Below are 22406 nucleotides of genomic sequence, written 5' to 3' on the forward strand. Positions count from 1 at the left end.
CAAGGCTAGCAGAATTTATTCATGTATTTGAACATGGACAAAATGACAACTTCTGGAAAATTATGAATGGCTCTAGCTGGAGCTTCCCTCTAAAAGGTCACTGCACAGACTGAATCAGGCACCTAGCATGGAAAATATGTCAAGGAATAACAACAGGAAGCATCAGGCAGCCTTAATAGTGCTACCAGCCCTGCTAATAATATGCTCTTTACCTTCCTCGCTCTTTTACACAGTTGTACACATACAGTCTGAATTCTGTGCAGTTTACTTTACAAGGACACATAGATACTGAACTAATGAAAACTAATAACATTTTTTCATATCGGATTTTGTTGAATAGGTGAATTATCAGAAGCTAGATGATTAACACTACATAGCTGGGGGGGATGCATCTTAAGATTGCAGTATCTTCTACAACAGCACAATAATTCACCCACACACCTTAATGTCAGTTAACAACATAGTCCAGCCCTGGGATGATTCTGCATTTTCTGGAATGATACAGCAGACAAATGCCTATCACTGGTCACCACCTACATGGAAATTAGGGGGCATTTTTGTTTTTAAAACAAGGGTAATGAATACATCAGACACCAGACAAAACACTACTTTCTCCAGATTAACTCTTTACCGTCATAGGCCTTTTCTTACCAGCTAATAACTACTATGAGGTGAGGCAACACTATACATAAGATGGTCAAAAATAACTGCAGGCATTACCACTGTAGAACTATCATCCAATGCCAAACTAGAAGCAGCTGCAATATTAGCTTTCCTCAAACTTGTTTTCTCACAACTTAAAGGTAATATATAACAGACCACCATTCATTATAGATTTTGGCTCACAGAATAGAGCATGAGTTGTATCGTACAGAATTAGAATTATCTGGTACTTTTTTCTTCTCACCCTTGTTCCAAAAGCAGCATTAAAAAAGTGGTTTATCTTGCAGAAAGAAAGATTAGGCACTTAATGTTTCTGAAATCACAGATAACCCAACATGAGAAGACTTAAATATACAAGAAGTTCACATCTGCAGTTTTAAAACACCAACTTGAGAAGCAGCAAGAGTCATCCCTCACCTTGATTCTGCTGACAGCCTCTTGTGCCTGCATCATTCTCACATTCTTGGAGGGAGTTTTGTCAGAAAGGAGTTGAGTGGAGCCAAGGTAATTGGCAGCAAAAATGATTCCATCAATTAAGTCTTCAGGATCACAAGGTCCAGGAACTACAAAAACACAGGGGAAAAAAAAATCACATTAAACCACGGTAAGAAAACAGTACTCTAACTACTTGAGCCTGTACCTGAGAGCTATAAATGCTCCTCTGAACTACTTCACTTTAGCATGATGGCACAACAACCAATACTTTCAATCAAGGCATACAAAACACTAAGCATGTGTTCTCAACATCTCTCCAGCAGAAACTATTTGCTAATTCAACCTCTCACAATAGTTCATTCCCCTATGAGGCAGGGTTCACTCTAGAGCAAAATAACCTCTATGTATTTTTGCTCTTACAAAGAAACAGGAATACTTAAATTGTTCTCTCACCACTACCAATAGCCTTGTAATCCTGACTAAGATAAACACATTACTGTTTAGATATGGTCACAAATATAAAGAGGGCTGGAAAGGGTGCCAACTTGCTCATTTGAATATTAGCCATAACTATTATAACAGTGGAATCTCCTCAAGAGTACTTTACAATCATGACACTCCCCCCCCCCCCCCCCCATAGAGGAGTTCAATATTATTAAGTCACAATTAAGGAAAGTAGTTTTAGGTCATGCTTCCTTACACAAAATCACGCTTGGTCCCAACATGGGCATTGTGTGTGTGGGGAAATTAAACAAAAAGATTTTGATGCTAAATATACAGAGCAAGGGCTCGTGTTGCAAAAAGCTACTTAGTCCTGCAAGATACTTAATGACTTCAACTCCCATCAACTTCTGTGTAAAGTTAAAGGGCAGTGAGGTATATATCACCTCAAAAGTTAAGTCTTTACAGAGCAACATGTATATTCTGCAGGTTTTCAGGTGTTTGGGGATTAAACCTACAGAAGACTGGACTTTTATCTCTAAATATTAAAATTCTCATGATCTGAGAAAAAAGGAAGGTTTATGCAAGAAGCTTCTTGTTTTGCTACAAGTAAGAAAAAAAATCTTTGTTCAAGGCCAGTGAAAATGTACAGATAATCATCATTTGAGAGAATACTATTGGTAAAATTGTATATATTTTATCAAAAGTATAAACTGTTTTTGCTCTCCATTTTGCTAGGAACAAAAAACTGATGCTTTTAGAACAGAGTTTTTAATCGACTCAAGGATTAGCCCAAGATTTAAGAGGTGATAAGGCCTAAAGTTGAACATAATGCAAAAAATGCCGATTTTGTACTAATTCACCAAAGAAGAGATTAACAAGCACTGAGAATGACTATGAATAACTTAATCCCCCAAAGTCATTATTAAGTTAAAAAAAAATAGTAGCTGGAGCTAAATCTTAATCACACTCATAACATACACTCAGATATGAGTACATACACAAACTTTATCATGAAGCTTTCCCACTTTATGGTTTTTTTAGAGATGAAAGTTTATGACTAATGATTTTGAGGTACCTTGAGTGTGCTAAATCTGTTCAAATACTACATATCTGGCCACCCAAAAAATGAAGGTAATTATGATCACTAGTCACTTTCAAGAATGAAACACAAATTAATAGAATTTTTCCCTTAGTGGGACTTTTATACTGTTAGGGCTGCAGGCCGCTGACTAGGCCCTGGCCCGAGGTTCAGCTAACTGAACAGGACTGGCAAACTACTGGACATGACAGGAGAAATTGTTGGACGTGACAGACAACAGAGGGAGAAGCTGGCAGAAGTTACAGGCAGTGCTGTGAGGGATGGCTGGATTTCACAGATGGTTTTGGGGGAGCTATGTGAGAGATGACCAGACTTCACAGACACCTGACAGGGAGCATTGGGGGCCTTTTGGGGAGTGGAACCTTGCAAGGCCACCAGTGCCTGGGCAACCACATGAGTGATAGCATATCAGGCCAACAGTGCCTAGAGACCGGTATTAGAAATACCAAATTTGGGTACGGACATAGCAAAACTGGGACCAGTGGGGAAGAAGTAATTAGGGGTGGGTTGTTTATTTGGGAGGAGACTAGGGCAGAGAAAGGGAGGTACAAGGGTGGCAAAAAGGAGGGCCAAGAAATGGGAAAATGGAGGCAAATCATGTGATCAGTGCTGTTCGTGGGTCCCTGCTGGGCAACCCTGCACTTAATCACTGCAGCCTAAATCAGGACAATAAACCAAACCTGTTGTTCTGACCATGCCACACATGTCAAACCTGCTTCCACGGTCAGGAGGACTGGGGGGTGCTTTACTTGGCTAGCAGGGGAACACCCAGATGGGACAGATCGAGCATCCTGATATCACCGTGTTGGTGCCTGTTCCAGGCCTGATGGCATTGGCATCTTACCAACCCCTTCCTGACACATAGCATCTAGAAGTGCTGCATATTTGCATATTATTTCAAGGCTCAAGCCTTGGCTCTATACGTCTATATACATAAAGGCCTTATCGCCACTTCAATTACCAAACTCTTTATAGTATAGTTCTTGATCAAAACACAAAATCTTAAACGTAGGGTGAAAGGGGTAAAGATAAGACAGGAAGCATATTCAAAAGGGAAAAGGAATGTGTTTTATTTTCATGAGATGTGAACACACCTGCAGAACAACAGTATTGTTCTTCACAAGCCCCCTTCCATGCATTATGTCAGAGTTATCTGTTGAATAAAAGTGTAGTGCAGGTGTTTGAAAGTTTTTCCTCAAACTATCAATTCCCTGCATAAAAATAGAGTTCAGTGTTTTAAGCAACTACCCACTGGACCAATATCAATATCTCAGAATGCTAAGAGGGTTTTTTTGGTTTTTTTTTTTTTTTTTGGGGGGGGGGGGGCGCAGGGCACTTTAAGATGGTCCTTCAAAGAAAGGGCTGCCTACTGTAGATAAATTTTAAATCTGAGACAGATCCTTCATTGGTTTAAATTTCCAAACCTCAGCTAGTTTCAAAGCAATCTGTGTAATTGACACCAGTACATCTGGTCACAGGTTCTAAAATATACAACATACACTTTAAAGACTAAACCAATGATAAATTTTACAGTCTAAAGACAATGATCATATAACCTTTTATATACAGTGCACTGTAAAGCAATCAAGGAATTCCAAGACATTCCAACTGAAATATGACATCAGCTTCCATTTTTGCCATTTTATAAAGCATATGGCTCAATTGCTTTCAGGGCAAAGTAGCAAAAGAAACTTAGAATTTTCAGTTTCTATCATGCTATTATAACCAAATACATCTAATTGCATTTTATGGCATGCAATCTTTATGAGTACACAGAACTGAGTATTAGCTCAAATAGTGTGTGAACCTTTCCCCCCCCCCCCCCCATAAGATTAGCACTAGTAGAAGTGCAACATTGAGACAGGAAATGTTATTTAATGAGAGGACAAGTACCTGAAAAGCAGTGCAAGTTTCTTCCTACTTGCCTGTCAATTAAATCTCAATTTTGTGGAGATCATTATGATCATTTTGTCTAACCTCTATTCCTTATCAGAGAACAAATCACTCTCCACACACACATCCACATGTATTATGAATTCCATGATTTTTTTTTAATCTGCACTTTAAGTGATATTGATAACAACCAAATAGAACTGGAGCACAAGCCATCAATAAAATATTACGAAATAAGAGATATTTTTCTCAACTTCTTTCTCAACTCCTACTAGTGTTTTTTTAATTCAAGTTCCAGATTGGACCCAGCTTAACCTAAATCATTTCACCCAACCCTAGCAAGTTTTCTATTGTGCACATAAAATTCTATACATTATAAACATTAGAATTCTTCATATAATGAAAAAATATTCAAGTTATGAAATATATCTTACCTTCAACATATGTTGGGAATGAAGCCAAGCTTCTTCTGGACTGTAATCAAGACAAACAGGATTTCAAACAGAACAAAGTATGCTTAAATATACATTAAAAAATCCTCCATAAAAATGAAATCACAGTGATAGTTATTAACAAAAGAAGATGACAGTTTATTAGGAAAATATTTAATGTTTTCAAACTCTGACCAATTATTAGAGGGTTATTATCCCTAAGTATAGTATATTCCATTAACATGTTTATCAATCAGGCAACATGCTACATTCAGTTTCCAATTAGTTCTTGGTGTTTGGCAGCATGCTTCCTGACTACTAATTAGTGCTGTGCTCTCTTTAACAAACAGGAATGCAGAAAAATACATCCTCTCTCAAATCTACTGACTTCCCAAGTAAAAACAAATACATATAGAGATATTTAAAATGGACCAATAATGTTTTTATTCATGACAAAAAGCATTGATCCAGTCAATTAATTATGAACCAAATTTTATTACTTATTAGGATTATTCTTAGATGTGTTCCCCATGTTAGTACAGCCTACATACAACCTTCCAAATTTGGACAGGCTACATAGCAACCTATATCCTCTGGGGTAAATTCATTTAATAACATTCCTACACCAATTATGTTTGTGCTGTAACAAGCACAAAAGCACATATGTGCCTGATTAGATAACAGAAATTGCAAGCAAGGCATTTAGTCTTTGACTTTTTTTTACTTAATTAAACAAGCAAGTAAAGTCTCAGTTTCATAAGAGGTGAACTAATGAAAAAAAAAATCTGTCCTACATTTGTAAACACACAGACTAAAATAATACCTCATTTCCAGTTGTAACTTTCTATGAAAGGCTCTGTGGTGACAATATAACCATCTGGAAATGATAACTTCAGTGAGACTCACCATTTTGTTACATTCAACAATATATCTTTATGGGAAAATTTATTAAAGACAACTTTGTGTGTCAAAACATATGGTAATAGGTATAATGAAGCATATGCTTCATTGGATTTTGGATAAGCCAAGCATTAAAAAATGTTGATGAACCTGAACCTCATTCTACAATGGATTAAATTGGGATCAACTCCTCAATACAGTTATATTAAAACAAGATCCACGTATAATCAGGATAAAGCCCAGTGTCTCAGACGTGGTTCAGTTGCATTTACACATTCACATATATACTAAGTTGTTTTTCTTTATGGTAGGTAGCTGAACAGGTTCTGTACATTCATGACAAAAAATAAATCACTCAGGAAGGTGCATACTTATGTGACAGGTAAATGACTAATCCAGTGAGTCTTTTCCATTTATTATTAGAAGGATGTGAGAAATAAGTAATATTTTTCAACCTACTACACTGGCCTCACTATAAAATGGCAGAAAAACAAAAGGTGCATGAAACAGAAAACAGAGCCTAGACAACCCTTAATATACTTGGCCTTTCCTCATGAAAATGACTGAGTTGTACAGCAAAACCAAGAAAGCTCTTCTCAGAGAAGATACCGACAGAAAGTTGTGACTAAGTAATGACCTCCTGCTGTCAAAGTGCTTAAGGGAAATCAAGTGCTGAGAGGACACAAGCATTTGTTTTCAAATTAGGAGTGGCTGCTCTGTGGCTATTCTATCTGTTGTGATGACTTTATTTTTACTGCACCAGCTATACAGACTTCAATAACTGCATGTAATTGCTGCTAATGTGGTGCTAGCAGAGATTCAACTAGCTGGATTCTGACAAGCCTAGAGAACAAAACAACTCTACACTTCAGAAAAATCAGAGGCAGCTTATCCACATATGTATCCTTTTCAAAGCATATATATAAATTTTTTTAAACAGACTCAAGGCCTAAACCAAAGTTTACCTATCTAATTACAGGTTTGACAACTATTCAGCAATCTGACTAGCTGATAAAACTTCCTTTCAGGATAAAGCTGTATAAGCTAACATCAAATTAATGCTTTAATTTCAAAAGCTCTACACGGACAAAATTTTGTTATTTATTACCCATGTCAAGAGATGCTCTGATAAAACTATAATAATAACAAGGTATCAGATAATGTTAGTGAAAAAAGGAATTTGATAATTTTTAATTTTACATATCCATGAGTAATGAGAAATATAGGTCGTTAATGTTGGATATTTGTCCATCAAACTGAACACTGTAAAATTTATATTTTAAATAAAGATTTTGTTAAGACCTAAAAGTGTTTTCCCAAAAATGATGAGGCTGCTTTGTCATTGTTATTTTTGTAAGGGAGGTACTAAAGTATGCAGTGTTGTTTATTTGGGTGAAAAAAAAACAAACAACACCACACACAGCAACACATACGATTCTGAAATTATTCTGAAAGTTTATTACTTCTAACACTGTATGTGATCATATATTGAAAACTAAAATGGGTAGCATTTTTTCTTTGAATAAGTTTAATAATGTCTAACAACTGTCAGCCATTAGAGTGTTTACAAAGCAACTACATCTGTAAACTGATGAAAGCCAGAAGCTTTAACAAGCTAAGACTATTGCAGATGAAAACATGACACAATCCAATACTGTTGAAGGCTTCAGTACAGGATAAATTAACGACAAAATTCTGAAGTCTTCTGAAAGCTTCCATCACCTTCTAAATGCAAGCACACATTTAAACAAATATGTACAGGTTACAGGCTTTTTTCCACCAGATGATAAAGAAAAAAATGAATAGACTAATTGTTGTTTTATTTTCAACCAATATTTCTGGTTATGGAAGATCAGCTTCTTCATTTGTAGAAGATAACTTGTACTTAGCTATCAGCTAACAACATGATATCTATCAGCAACTGTGCCTAATTGCTTACCGATCTCTGTTAACAAATCTAATATTAAAGTTTTAAAAAAAGAAAAAAGACATTTTTTCATCTTCTATCAGTGGAACTATTGCAGTGTGGAAAGCTGCCAGGTACAGGCCCCTACAAAAAAAAAAAAAAAAAAAAAAAAAAAAAAAAGGCTATTGACAAATCACTTCGATGTTCCTATGGGTCAGTTTGCCCAACAATAAAATAGTAGGCAGCATTAAATTACTACCTACTTATTTGTAAGGGCCTATTCACCTGGCTGAGAAATGTTATTTTCTTTAGGGCAAGATATTCTGCAGAGAAAAGGAAAAGGGCTACCTCCTCTTGTCTCTAATACAGAGGTGACATTGGTGGCTGTTCCTCAGTAAATCATTACCCCTTAGCCTGTTAAAGAAGTGCTGTGGCAGCCAAACACAGATTAAGGAATGCCACCACAAACAGTCTTACAGTATGTTATGGATTCAGTCAGACGGGCAAGCAAGAAAATTTCAAACCAGCTTTTTCTTTTTGTTGCTGTTTTTGTACGAGAGAGGGGATTGCACATGTACAAAGAGGTAAAGAAAATAGAAAGGCATAAATAATAAAGACAGGACTGTGGCTTTTAAAAAGATGATTGCACTACCTCTTTATTAGTGGAGGGCTCTGCTGTACTGCAGACATCCTGATGATGTTGCCTACTTGATTCAGCACCCCGGAGTGAAGAGGAATCAGGAGATAGAGACTAGATATGGTAAGAAAATAAAATTAAATAATTTGAGTGACCAATGTAGAAATATCTCTCATTTTAATTTGGCAGTGGGAATAAGAAATGAGAAAAAACAAAACCAGGACAAACATTTTCTGAATTGTTATAGCCTTTCCTTTTTATTGCAATGATCACACACACAGTCTAGTGTGATATTGAGACTTATCTAAACACCTAAATCTTTACGGAAAACTTTTTCATTGTCAATAATCTATTAAATTAAGCAGGTTGAAACATTAATAGCTGCCCTCAGTGGTAAACACCACTCACCCAAAAAGTGTGACACAAAACCTTATCTTGTGTGGCAGAAAGACGACTTGCACTTTTTGTCAGCCATTCAATTAAGTTGCAGTTACAGTACCTTCACTTGCACAAGTGCACCACATACTGCAATGCAGGCGAATTATCCTATGGGTTAACTGAACGTTGCAAACAATTTGTCCTAACATTCTAGAAAGGAAAAAAAGGACAAAGCCATCAAGATGGAAGTAAATTGTGATGACAGATCAGTGAAGTGACCATGATCAGAAAACAGGGATTCAGCTAAAGTTTATTTTTCTTAATTGACAAGTAGGGGGCAGCTCAAACTGTGACTTTTCCCTTTAACAAGTACAAAGTCTATCAGGTATGATTTGCCTAAAGTTTTAGACTAATCCAAGCAGAGGTAGGCCACAGAAGTTGTCCATAAATGTTTTCCCATGGACTTAAATAACTTTTATAAATATACTGAGTAATACCTAGATGTACCAATTAAGATCTATGCTTCCTCATTCTAGACATTGCATAAACAGAAACTATTTCTGTTTCATACTGTGATCTTAGTATTTCACATATTCTCTACAACAGATTTTCCCATTTTTCTCCCTTCAGTGTAGATTAAATCTTAAGGGAGAAACACTTTCAGATCATTTTCCCAACTCATTCACTGTCATCTATCTACTCTCAGGTAAAATTATAAAACCTCCATCAGACATCACATACTTGGGATTTTAGTGCAAATATGATACAAAAAATACAGTGTGTCAAATTAATGAAGGAGACTAATGAAATCATTTAAGATGTAAGAGAATACAAAGCTTTGACGCATCAAACATTTCAAAATCAGATCTTTAGGAGGTACTCGCAAGACAAGGCAGTGCAAGATGTCACAATGTGAACCCTCAAAGGAAGCTTTAGTATTCAGTTATGCATGCTGGTTTTTTTAGCCCAGCAGCCCTGAAATTCTACAGAGTCTCCTTCAGCTTTTTCTTCACAGACACACAAGAAAAAAAAGTCCCCCCCCCACTCCTCTCCTCCTTCCCTTCATTTCTTGAAGGCCTATCCTGTATATTTATTAAATAGAAACCTCAGAATCACATTCAACTAATACAGGCTACTGAAGAGTTGGAAAGCAATTCTTTGTACAGATGCATCCTAGGTAAACAGTAGTCCTTGCTTCAATTGATATTTTCTTTGATTCACAACCGTGGGGCAAAAAAAGACATACAGAAAAGATGATTTTGTGAAATGGCACCTAGAATCCTGGAATATAATTGCGTTGTCAAACTGAAAGATAACCCATTACCCATTAGACCCCCAGCACTTCCACAAATACTTTGAGAGAGTTATATACTTTCCAACTTACCATGTGACTTCATAAGAAGTTACAGTTCTCAGCTTTACAAGAAATACAAGAAGTTACAGACTCAACTGCACAAGTAGCATTTCCTATTCCCTTGGGAAAGCATTCCCATAGCATTCCTATTCCCATTAGATACATAATACTGTTTATATTAGGGTTAAACATAAAAGGTCTGCAGTACTGTCAACCTAACAATGACATCAGTATACAGATATTGGAAGGTTGAGATTTAAACAGTAAGCAAAGAAAAAAATAAAGCATATGATCTTTCAATACCAAATGTATCCACAAATTCTTTGAAAAGCCTGGAGCTCTCATATTCATATGCTGAAATAATAATTAAAAAAATGCTCTTACATAAACTAATCTAATTGCTAACATTCAGAAATTCACCCCTGCTTAAAATGTGTTAACAGTCACTCTAGTAGCATTACAAAAATCCTAAACTATATTAATAAGAATATTATTCTTATTTGACTGTCAAAAGGATCATACGGCTGCCTTCTAGGCACTGTCTTTGCATGTTTGCTACAAAAGTTTCTGAAAGAGCTACTGCAGTCTGACCAAAAAAAAAAAAAACCAAAAACAAAAAAAACCAACCCCAAACATCATATAACCTACAGTGTGCTACAAGACATGCAATGAAAGCTACTCCCAAAAATGCTTGTATGTCAAAGTTTGGTCTTTGAAGAATAATTACCCATTTGTCTTCCTCAGCAAAATGAAAGCTCAGAGGTACAATATACAACATATACTACAGCCTGCAAGTAGCTTTTATACCAAGAGCAAGAAAAATTTGATTAAATCATGGAGGATGAACAATTTGTACAGCTACTTAAAACACTATAAACTAATGTCTAAAGCAAATGTCCAATACTGCTTCTTTGACAGTTAACAGAACTGCTTTAGAAGCCTAACTAAAACTTTATCAAGACACAAACAATAAATGAATGTCAGTTTTTCTATTATTACCATAGAAAACTTTGTTATTGACTTGCAATGTCTTTTTTTTTTTTTTTTTAGAGCAATAATAATAAGTACCTGCAAACTTATTTTTTTCTCCTTGAAAACCTACCTACATTTCTCTTAAAATATTCAGCCCGGTACATCCAAAAATACTCCATCTTAATTTCAGCACTGTTTGAGCCTATTAACATGTGATCCACTTCATCTGAGAGTCCTCCATTGCTATTTTACAGTGGGATTTAATAACAGAACTCATAGTAAGAAAGGCAATAGCATTGTGTTGCATCAAACCTATCCTGTTCAAGCCATTTGGTTACTGAATAGCCTATGAAAGGCACATTACTTATATTAAAATGTCTTCTAATACAAAAATCTGCTCTTGTTTTAGAAGAGATGCTGTTTATCCACTTTTAGCAGCAATATATCTGAAGACCTATGATTCATGCACTGCATACATCTTCTATTTGCACTTTAAATGCCTCCCTTCCCATATTCAGCTAGGAGCATCCACAATATGCAGTTTCTAGTGGAGATAGCTCTTGCCCATTATTGTTCCCTAGCACACTACCTTAATGATACAGGGTCTTGCCCTTCCAAAGGGATGATAGTATTTACCTAGGAGAAACACAGGCTTTTCTAAAGGAAATCCCTGTACGCCACTGTCTCTGATATGCATGTGTGCCAGAAATTCCACACTGGTCTACATCCATGAGCATTATTCAGGAGGGCATGAACTGCACTTCTCCAATTCCACACTCAGAATATGTAATCTAACTGAAGCTCCAGTCTTTTCTATCGTGTCAGTTTCTCGATGTCATTGTTCTTGCAGCTGTGCAGCTTTAACTGATATTATATTCAAAAACAGATGATACAAGACTGGGAGGAGTGGCTGAGACACCAGAGGGCTGTGCTGCCATTCAGAGGAACCTTGACAGGCTGGAGAGATGGGCAGAGAGGAACCTCATGGAGTTCCACAAAGGCAAGTGCAGGGTCCTGCACCTGGGGAGGAATAACCCCATGCACCAATACAGGCTGGGGGCTGACCTGCTGGAAAGCAGCTCTGCGGAGAAGGACCTGGGAGTCCTGGTGGACACCAAGTTGACCATGAGCCAGCAATGTGCCCTTGTGGCCAAGAAGGCCAATGGTATCCTGGGCTGCATTAGGAAGAGCGTTGCCTAGAGAGACATGGAGCTACTGGAGCGAGTCCAGCAAAGGGCTATTAAGATAATGAAGGGCCTGGAGCATCTCTCATGTGAGGAAAGGCTGAGAGAGCTGGGACTGTTCAGCCTGGAGAAGAGAAGACTGAGAGGGGATCTTATCAAGGTGTATAAGTATTTGAAGGGAGGGTGTAAAGAGGATGGGGGCAGACTCTTCTCAGTGGTGCCGAGCAACAGGATGAGGGGCAACAGGCACAAACTGAAACACAGGAAGCTCTGTCTGAACATGATGAAAAACTTTACTGTGAGGGTGACTGAGCACTGGACCAGGTTGCCCAGAGAGGTTGTGGCGTCTCCATCCTTGGAGATATTCAAAACCCAACTGGACACAGCCCTGAGTTTCAGGCTTGAAAAAAATCCACACATTTATCCCAAGGGTACTAACACATCTTTCAAATGTTATCAAATACACAAGAATACAACTGCACCAGAACCAGACATCTAGAGCTCAGTTACCCCCTGTGAAAGTATACATCACTAAATGGGATTGTACAAGGTACTTGTCAGCAAATACTTCACATCATTCAATGTTAAATAGGTACTTGAATACATTATTTATTCACAGAAGTCTGTTACCTACCTTCTATATCACATGACTACATCATCTTATTATGATAGAATTGTCCACATGTGCTGAGCTGCTAGCATTTTTCTTTTTAATATACCTACAAAGCATTTATTTTGGGGAAAAAACACATAGGAATGACTGAAATTTGTTGGTAGATTTAACTGTTACTAAAACTGAAAACAGGGTGTCTTATAAACCAATAGACTTTACCCAAGTTCCCTGTAGCCTCCTTCCTCTCATCCTTGTTGCATAAACTTTCCCCAACAATCCCAAAAATCTATTCTCAGCTGTATGCTAGTCAAACACTGCTTGAGTGAGTCAGTCTCTCAATCTAGTAGCTGGATTCTTCTAATTTGTCTTCAACTGAACATCTAATTTTGAAACTATCACTGGAATGTTCAGCATTAAAGGGATGACATTTCCTTTTTTTTTAATTTGCAAAAAATGCAAAGGCAAAGTTGTCATATTCAATGACTATCAACTGCAAATCATTCTTCTGACTCCTTGGCTTCACCAGTCTCTCTTGGAGAGCTAGTAGCTAAATTAAAGATGACTGCTATTCTGATCTAAAGAGGTCTTAGAGGTTTGGATATCATGTGATTGACGAGACAAAATAATACAAATATTTTCAAATAAGTATTGCTTCTAAAAACAATGCTTTTTTTTAAAAAAAATGGCATGTGTGGAATTGAACACTTTTCAAGACAGACCAGAAAAAAGACAAAATGTAATAAGCATCTAATTTTCATCAGTGGTCTGTGGTTCCTTGATACTTTGGGGGGGGATGACACATGACACCTGTAAGTAAAATAGTACCACTTTTAATCTAATCCCTTTTTAATTCAATAGCACTGTTACAAATCAAATTGAATTATCCCTCTGACATATACTGGTTACATTGAAAAACTCCTAGTTTTTCTGAAATCTTGTTTTTTTCTGAAGGGAAAAAGAAGAAATCTATATTCTGATGAATGAGCTTCTGCTATATTTTTATTATAATGTATCTCTCATGATCACTTAGCACAATTCCATTTTGTTCAGCACACTTCTAAGCAATTCTAGGAATATTCTGATAAAAAACAATGGAATGTTCAGACCTGTATGAATTGATCTTAATTAAAGATCCCAATAATATAAATAGAACCCATTATCTTAATTGAAAAGCAAAAACCCCCACCCACCAAGTCCCATATTCTATTTTTCTTATAAAACATGTATTCTTCTCGGTCTACCACGTACCTTTTAAACCATTTGCTCAACTCCTGCTTTCTCTTCCCAAGAATTTAGATTGCCTATATACCTACCAACATTTAATCTTTGCACTGAGCTATAATTATAATCTTTATGTTTTACTGTTTTTATTACAGCCAGCACTGAAAGTCATAGTCAGGTCCCTATGTGGCAGGCAATGAAAAATACTGAAGGAAAAAATGAGCTCTTTGGGACAAAAAGCCAAAACCCAATGAGCTTTCATATCTGACACAAATACATACCTAAGGAAATACCTGATCCGATCATTATGTAAGTGTACCAACTTGGAGCCTACCTAACAGCACACCTTAGAGGGTCAAATTCTGTTAGATGCAGAGAGGTTTTGGAGAGAAGCCAGAACACCTTCAGAGAGGACTCAGCCTTCCACAGGATCTCCAAGCTAACATCTCTGAGATTATCACTGGTACTTAGGATTCTGAGCAGAAAATTAGTAGAGCAACAAGAACTATTCTGTGATTCTGCGATTCTCCCAGATCAGGACAGCATTTATAAGCATACACAACACACTAACCAAAACTTACAACAGGATTAAACAAAAAATACCGTGATACATATTTGAACAATGGGAGGAAATTAATCATAACTCTTGGAAACTTATGCTAAAAATTGCTGTTTTCCTATATAGGATAAAATGGGTAGATTACCTTAGCCCCCCACATGATTGATAATCAATTCTATAAATGGCTTTATTTTTTAAAAAACATTTGTAGGGATAATTTTAAAAATCCTTTTTTTAAAAAGTTTCAATGAGACTATGTAGAAGCAGCACACAAGAACTAGAACATATTCATAACCATGGGTGTTTCTGATGACTTTCTAAGGAAAAAAAAACAGGAAACTACTTGCATGTTTTTCTACAGTTCAAACACTATGCTTCTAAATCTCTTCCTAATTGCAGAATACGTTACTTATTTTGAACGTAGCTGGAAAAGCATAAGTATGTCTCCTGTCTAAACTGCATATAATCCATTTTTCATCATCTGAATTCCCTTTGCTGATTTTGCAGAAGAGACTGAGGTATTCTGGGTATTTCTGATGGGAGCCTAGTGTCAGGGTGCAGCAAGGGCCGGCTGCTCCCCAGGGGCGAGGGAGCCGGGAGCAGAGCGTGACAATCAGGCAGGCGCCAGCAGTGACCTCACCAACAAGGAGGCGGGGTGCAGAGCCGCAAGTCCGGGTCAGGGCCAGGGCCAGAGACAGGGGCCAGGGCCAGGGCCAGACACAGCCCACTGCTCACCCGGCAAGTCTGTAGTGACGAGGCAGGCCCGGGCTCAAGCCAGGAAGCCGAGCCGGCGCGTCCGGGCCAGACTCGGGGAGGTAGGAGACCGGGCGCAGACACGGCTGCTGCACAGCTGCGACGTAGCACAGGCGGGGCTAGTGGTGCAGCCTCAGCTTAAAAGCGGCTCCCAAGGGCAAGGAGGGGCAGGGCCTTGCTCCTAGCTTGCTTCACAACAGCTCTTAGCAGCGAGGGAGCTGACCTTGGGCTCAGCCAGCTAAACTCTTTCACTTAGCCAACTAAACTCCTAGAAGGGGGGATGCACTCTGGGCCCTGACACCTAGGTCACAAAAATTTGGTTTAAAAGATAAATTGATATTGATTAAAAAAAAAAAAAAACAAAAACCGATTCTGATGCAAATTAGGCTTGATGCCAAGAGGTACAGAATTAACAAAAAAAAAATTTAAGACTGTACACCTGAATAGTAGCCTTTACCAGTCAGGTCAGAGGAGAAAAATTATTTTACAATGATAATATAATGCATGAGGATTCATAGCAAATCTCTAGAGACTGCAAGCAGATAAGGAGCCTGAATCTTTTCAGATCTGTATCTGTGATATTACCTTTATAAAAATAATAAATAATATTAACAAGTTTTTAATAGATACTGTTAGCATTATTATCTGACAGAAAACAAAACTTACAAGTTGAGAATTAACAGGAACGCACAAGGTTCTATACCTTATAAGGTAACTTATTTGGTAGCTATTCTAATTATCTAGTGTATGTTAGAAAAAAAAAGTAATAACACTTCTTTCAGAAAAAAGTCAGTAGAGCTTTCTGTGTCAAATTCAACTCTAGTATAACTGTAACGAAGTCAGTAGTGTTTCATAAAGGAAAATTTGGCACACTGAAAATGTATATGTATATTCCTTATGCACCCTTTAGAGTACAAATTTAAAATAGACAAAACATTATATACTTCAATGAGGAATAAAATGAGTCACAGAAGAGTATAACCTATTCAGTTTCACTGTAGTGTATATTAAATAGACCCTGTTCCTTTAATTGTAATATGTGAGCCAATAGCTTTGTATACTTACATCTCCACCTAGTGGCCTCTGATCATCACAGTCCCTGCTTGGGCTAATGTCCTGCCTCATCACCCAAATAGGTTCTTTTGGTTCATCAGGGGTATAAGGAGAACGAACAGTCCTCGTCTTCACTTCCTCAATAGCCTCTTTAATATCTTTGATGGCCAGTGATATTGCATCCCTTTTTTCCTTGCTGTACCTCTGTATCAACTCTCCTGAGTTGGCTGTGGCCCTAGAACCAGCTGACAGTTGACCATTGCTTTCATGTCCCCTGCCAGGGAAAGCATGAGCATGCTCCAAACTCTGTTCTGCCTCTGGCATATCTTCAGCAGCCTTGTCCAAGCTCTGAGAGCTCATGCTCTGTTTCACCTCTGCCACAATCTGATCAATATCTTCCTCTTGTTCGTAGCTGTCCATTCTTGGATATGGTGCAAACTCTGCCTCCTTCTCAGGGCTGTCAGACTCTCCATCAGATCGCTCATCATAATGATGAAGGCGGGCACCAAGAGCTTCTGTGCGATAGTTGTCAGCTTCCTCCCTTTCCCGCTCATAGAGCTGAAGCCCCTCCCTGACATCGAGGTCCAGCACATCCCCTATCTCCTCATACACATGGTCCTGCAGCCTATAGTCGGCATAGGGCTCAGCATACCGCTCATCCTCTCCTCGGTGGAAGGGCTGGTGAGCGTAGACATAACCTGAGTATGCTGCATTCATGGCTTCCTCATGTTCGATTGAGTGGAAACGTACACGATCAGGCAGCATTTGATTATGAATGGCCTCAGTATGCTCTGCCTCAGCATTTTCTGTGTACTCCTCAGACTCAGGCCTGTACTGCACTGCATACGTACTCTCATCCTCATTCTCCTGAACTCTACCTACATCATAGCCATCCTCTGCTGTGGCTATAACATCCCCTTCTGCAGCATCCATGTGATTGTGGAAGCCGCTCTCAGTGCTGGCTGATCGAGCTAGCATCCCTTCCTCTTCCTGCCCAGACAGTATCCCTTGGCAGCTGTTTCTGTGCCTTGAGTAGCGAATCACATACTGTTGTTCCTCTTCTACCCCCGAGTGCTCCAGGTCAGCTTCCACTGACTCATTCATCTCTTCATTTGCTGGCTCTTCATTCACCTCTCCCTCAGATGGTACAACCAAATGGTTCATGGAAAGTTCTGGTATGTAGGCCTTTGGTAGGTATTTGTCTACCAAGGCTGGAAAGAAATTAAAAGAGTGAGGTTATTCTAAAAAAGAAAAAAGAAAAAGAGTCAATAAACAATCCCGGACTAGACATCTCCAACATGATGAGGAGCTCCAACTGAGCTCCTCATCCTAAGGCACCTTATAATCAACGGAGAGAAAAAGGCACTTTTAGGGAGAAAAGGGAGAGCAGTGGATGCTGTTTATCTTGACTTCAGCAAGGCTTTCGACACTGTCTCCCATAACATCCTCCCTCATAGGCAAGCTGATGAAGTACAGGCTAGATGAGCAGACAGTGAGGTGGATTGAAAATTGGCCAAAGGGCAGAGCTCAGAGGGTTGTGAACAGGAGCATGAAGTTCAGCTGGAAGCCAGTACAAACTGGTGTCCTCCAGGAGTTGATACTGGGTCCAGTACTGTTCAATATAGTCATTAATGACCTAGAGGATGGGACAGAGTGCACCCTCAGCAAGTTTGCTGATGATACAAAACTGGGAGGAGTGGCTGAGACACCAGAGGGCTGTGCTGCCATTCAGAGTGACCTCGACAGGCTGGAGAGTTGGGCAGAGAGGAACCTCATCAAGTTCAACCCCATGCACCAGTATAGGCTGGGGGCTGACCAGCTGGAAAGCTCAACACTGGTGAGACCACACCTGGAGTACTGTGTCCAGTTCTGGGCTCCCCAGTACAAGAGAGACATGGACATACTGGAACAAGTGCAGCAAAGGGCCAAGAAGACGTTTAAGGGACTGGAGCATCTGTCATACGAGGAGAGGCTGAGAGAGTGGATATTGTTTAGCCTGGAGAAGAGAAGGCTTGGAGAATCTTATGAGTGTGTCTAAATGGCTGATGGGAGGGTGTAAAGAAGATGGAGCCAGACTCTTCTCACTGATGCCCAGTGACAGGCTGAGAGGCAATGGGCACAAACTGAAACACAGGAAATTCCATCTGACCAAAAGAAAAAACTTTTTCACTGTGAGGGTGGTTGAACACTGGACCACGTTGCCCAGAGAGGTTGTGGAGATGCCATCCTTGGAAATATTCAAAACCTGACTGGACAATGTCCTGAGCATCCTGCTCTAACTGACCCTGCTTTGAGCAGGGGGAGTTGGACCAGATGATCTCCAGGGATCCCTTCCAACTTCAACTATTCTGTGATTCTGAGATCAAGCTGCTGTGCATCTCTCTTCTTCTATAGCGACAGTAAAAATTACCTAGGAAATCAAGCGATAAGAAAAGTTTTTATTACTAGTAAAAATTTGGCCCAAAATAATAAAGGGTCTTCTGATTTCATAAAAACTTGCAGGCACTAAATGACAAAAGAACCGCAGTATGTGATTTATCAACTGAGTTTTCATCACATTTCTTTTCCTAGATGTTACTGGCATCTACCATTCATTTCATAGAATCACAGAATTGATCAGGTTTGAAGGGACCTTAGGTCTCTAGTCCACCTTCCTGCTCAAAGCAGGGTGCAGGGTGAACGCTAAATTCAGACCAGGTTGCTCAGGGCTTTGTCCAATTGGGTCTTGAAAACCTCCAAGAAGAGAGATTCCATCACCTCTCTGGGCCCCTGTTCCAATGCTTAATTAGTCTCATAAAGTTTTTCCTTATATCCAGGCAGCACCTCCCCTGTTTCAATTTATGACCATTGTCTCTCATTCTCCTGCCATGCATCTCAGTAAAGAGCCTGACTCTGTCTTAGTAATCTCCTCTTAGGTCTTGGAAGGCTGCTATAGGGTCCCCTCTAAGCTTTTGCTTCTCCAGGCTAAACAAGCCCAGTTTCCTCAGCTTTTCATCATATGGCATGTGCTCCAGCCCCCTAACCATCTTGGTGGACTGTCCCTGAACTCACTCTAGTTAATTAACATCTTTCTTATAATGAAGGGGGCCCAAAACTAGACACAATATTCCAGATGCAGTCTAATAAGTGCTGAATAAAGAGGAATAATCACTCTCCTCGATCTACCGGCTACACTCCTCTTGAGCCCAGGATGCTGTTAAATTTCCTTGCTGCCAGGGCACACTGCTAGCTCATGTTTAGCCTACTGTCCACTGGGCCCCTCAGGTCCTTTTGAACAGGGCTGCTCCCCCACCAGTCAGTCTCCAGCCTGTACTGTTGCAGGGGGTTAGTCCGTCCCAGGTGCAGGACTTGGCATTTGTCCTTGCTGAATTTCATGAGGTTTCCATCAGCCCATTTCTCCAGATTGTCTAGGTCCCTCTGAATAGCAGCCCTACCCTCGAGCATATCAACTCCCCCCCCCCCCCCCCCAGTTTGGTGTTGCCCACAAACTTGATGAGGGTGCCTTCTGTCTCCTCCTCTTGGTTGTTGATAAAGATACTAAACAGGACAGGTCGCAGAATAGACCCCTGCAGAATTCCCCTTGTAACCATCCTCTAGGTAGAGTATGAACCATTAACCACTACCCTTTGAGCCCATCAATCCAGCTAGTTCTTTACCATCTAGTAGTCCACCCATATAGACTGCAATGTCCCAACTTGGATACAAGGATGCTGTGGGAGATCGTGTTGAAAGCTTTGCTAAAATCAAGGTAGACGATATCCACTGCTCTCCCCTCATCCACTGATCTTGTCATTTTATCATGCACATAACTGGCTGATGGTGCAAAATGAGACTTAGGTTAAAAAAATATTTCCCCCCTTTATATTTTTGTGAAAGTCCTTCTGCCATGTGTCCTTTCTCTCAGTTTTCCTCCTAATTTGGGGGCTTTTTTTGGCATCCCCCAACCATGCCACATTTGTTGAAAATATCTACTTTCTAATTGTCTTTTTAAGTTCCCTAGTCAATAGATCTTAAGATTCTGAGTCTCTTTTGCTTCCCACCCTATTTCATAGTTCTCCTGCTTTCCACTCATGTACCTAATGAAGGGTAATCTGAAATGTTGCGTAAATGCTGTCATGGAAAACTCTGAGATCAGCATGGAGATCTTCCCCATAGCTTAAACACACTGTTCTGTGAGCAGTGGGACTAATGGATTTTTTTTCAGTGGGTTTGAAAGTCAGTTGGATCAAAACAGACAGACAAAAAGATCACTTGCTTAGTAACCAGGCTAAAAAGGAGACCAATAGAGGAACTGTGATGGCTGCCAAGGCAAATGTGATCTTACAAATTTAAAACATTACTTTCACAACCATCTTTGAGACTTATCATCATACAAAATATTCACAATTGTCAATTAATAAAACCATCAGACAAATTCTGACTTGGAGAAGAGCCATTTCTATCAAGCTTCTATCTTCCTTGTTTTTAAATGGATTTATATTATTGCAGAACAGTGGATGCAAAAAGCACTCAGGATGTCATCCTGCCCTTCAAACTGCTGTCAATTAAAGCATAAAACAGTTCTAATTAATAGCAATAACAATTTTTCTGTCCTTCCCTTTTTTTAAATACACTAGCAAAGGTTTGTGTGACAACTCCCGATTCCTACAAATAAATCTCTAAACTCACATCTATCCCTGTAATTCTTCTGAAATTTTTATACCTACTTTTTACTTGGGAAATGAGAACAGCTTCTGGGCTGACTACCTCATAGGGTCTGCAACATACTTTCAGGTTATTACTGAATTTACAGAATTATTTTTAGTTTTTCAGTTGATAATTAACGGGAAAACATCAGCAAAATAATATCCATCCCTAACTGTGGTTGGCCCACAACACAGATATATAACGGCTCTACAGACTCAACAAGCTCCTCTGAATTCCTCTCTTACACATACATGGTGGCAAAAGGCACCGACTGCTGTGAAAACAGTGAAAATAATTAAAAGCATGGCACAAAGACTTTGATAGGTCATTGTGTCAGTCTAATATAAGCAGTGAACTCACAGCTTAATCAGTAATCTCAGTTTAGAAAACACAATGTTGGAAAACTGCACTTTTTATAACTTCAGATCATGCCATGTCAATTAATTCACCTTGCTACAGGTCTCTGAATGTTTTAGGCTGTACTACGTGAAGCTGAAATGGTCTATTTTATCAGGACTAATTCGTTAAACTCAGTATAAACTCTGCCAAAGGATACTGTTGGATCTGAATAAACTGGTTAAAAGCACTACTATGATCTCTCAAAAATTTCTGGTGTTTTTATCTTAACCTCCAATATTCCAACAAAAACAGAGTGCCAGAATAAAGGCAGTAAAACAAGACAATCACACTACACTATCAAAATGGCATCTGTCATTGTAGTGAGAGCACCTGCGGGAGATCTGGTGAGGAGTCAGTGACTGGCAGAGGACGTGGTAGCAGCCCCAGAGTGTGCTCTCTACCCACTGACCGAATGCCCGTCAGGGCCAGGCATGCATATTCCGCTTTGTCAGCAGTGTCCAGCTGCTTCCCAGCCAGCAGCTACTCAAGCTTAGCACAGCTGAGATAAGGAAATAGCTCTAGCAGATTTAAGGGGCCCCTCGGGATACAACGAGGTGGGTCCCGCCTGGGCGCCTGACCCGTGCGTCCAGCAGCCTCCCATCAGCAACCCCTCGGCGCGGTTCCCAGGGCTCCCCGTGCAGCTTGGAGTCTAAGGCCTTCATTAAATCTACCCTGTTTAACCCCTCACGTGCCTTGAGTGTCTCTCTCCGCTGGTATCCTACCCTCCTTTTCCTGATTTGCGGTCACACTGTCCAAAACTGAACTTTTGAACTCTCGAGGACAAGCCAGCTACTTGCTAGCTACAACTTTTTTGATAACACCTGGA

General features: G+C 39.3%; 1 protein-coding gene across 2 annotated transcripts; it reads right to left on the reverse strand.

Annotated features, from left to right (window-relative positions):
- Positions 1-940: 940 nt before the first annotated feature.
- On the reverse strand, positions 941-17819 carry LOC135326130 (amyloid-beta A4 precursor protein-binding family A member 1-like). Of its 2 annotated transcripts, XM_064503981.1 has the most exons (4): positions 16508-17817; positions 8424-8522; positions 4969-5008; positions 945-1226 (listed from the first exon to the last, which is right to left on the reverse strand). In XM_064503981.1, exons 1-4 carry the CDS (start codon positions 17657-17659, stop codon positions 1009-1011), a joined length of 1509 nt encoding a protein of 502 aa, XP_064360051.1. In that variant the 5' UTR covers positions 17660-17817; the 3' UTR covers positions 945-1008. The 2 variants fall into 2 exon arrangements, with proteins under 2 accessions (XP_064360052.1, XP_064360051.1); XM_064503982.1 differs by lacking the exon at positions 8424-8522 and having other exon boundaries at positions 941-1226; positions 16508-17819.
- Between the last annotated feature and the right edge of the window lie 4587 nt (positions 17820-22406).

Source organism: Dromaius novaehollandiae, unplaced genomic scaffold (assembly GCF_036370855.1).
Source record: "Dromaius novaehollandiae isolate bDroNov1 unplaced genomic scaffold, bDroNov1.hap1 HAP1_SCAFFOLD_176, whole genome shotgun sequence".
Lineage (NCBI taxonomy): Eukaryota > Metazoa > Chordata > Aves > Casuariiformes > Dromaiidae > Dromaius > Dromaius novaehollandiae.

Coding starts and splice junctions, on each gene's coding strand:
- LOC135326130 (XM_064503981.1), bottom strand. CDS start 17,659: ATGAACCATTTGGTTGTACCATCTGAGGGAGAGGTGAATGAAGAGCCA. Junction 8,523..16,507: donor AGAGGCCACTAGGTGGAGAT/GTAAGTATACAA, acceptor TACCATATCTAG/TCTCTATCTCCTGATTCCTC. Junction 1,227..4,968: donor ATTCCCAACATATGTTGAAG/GTAAGATATATT, acceptor GTGTTTTTGTAG/TTCCTGGACCTTGTGATCCT.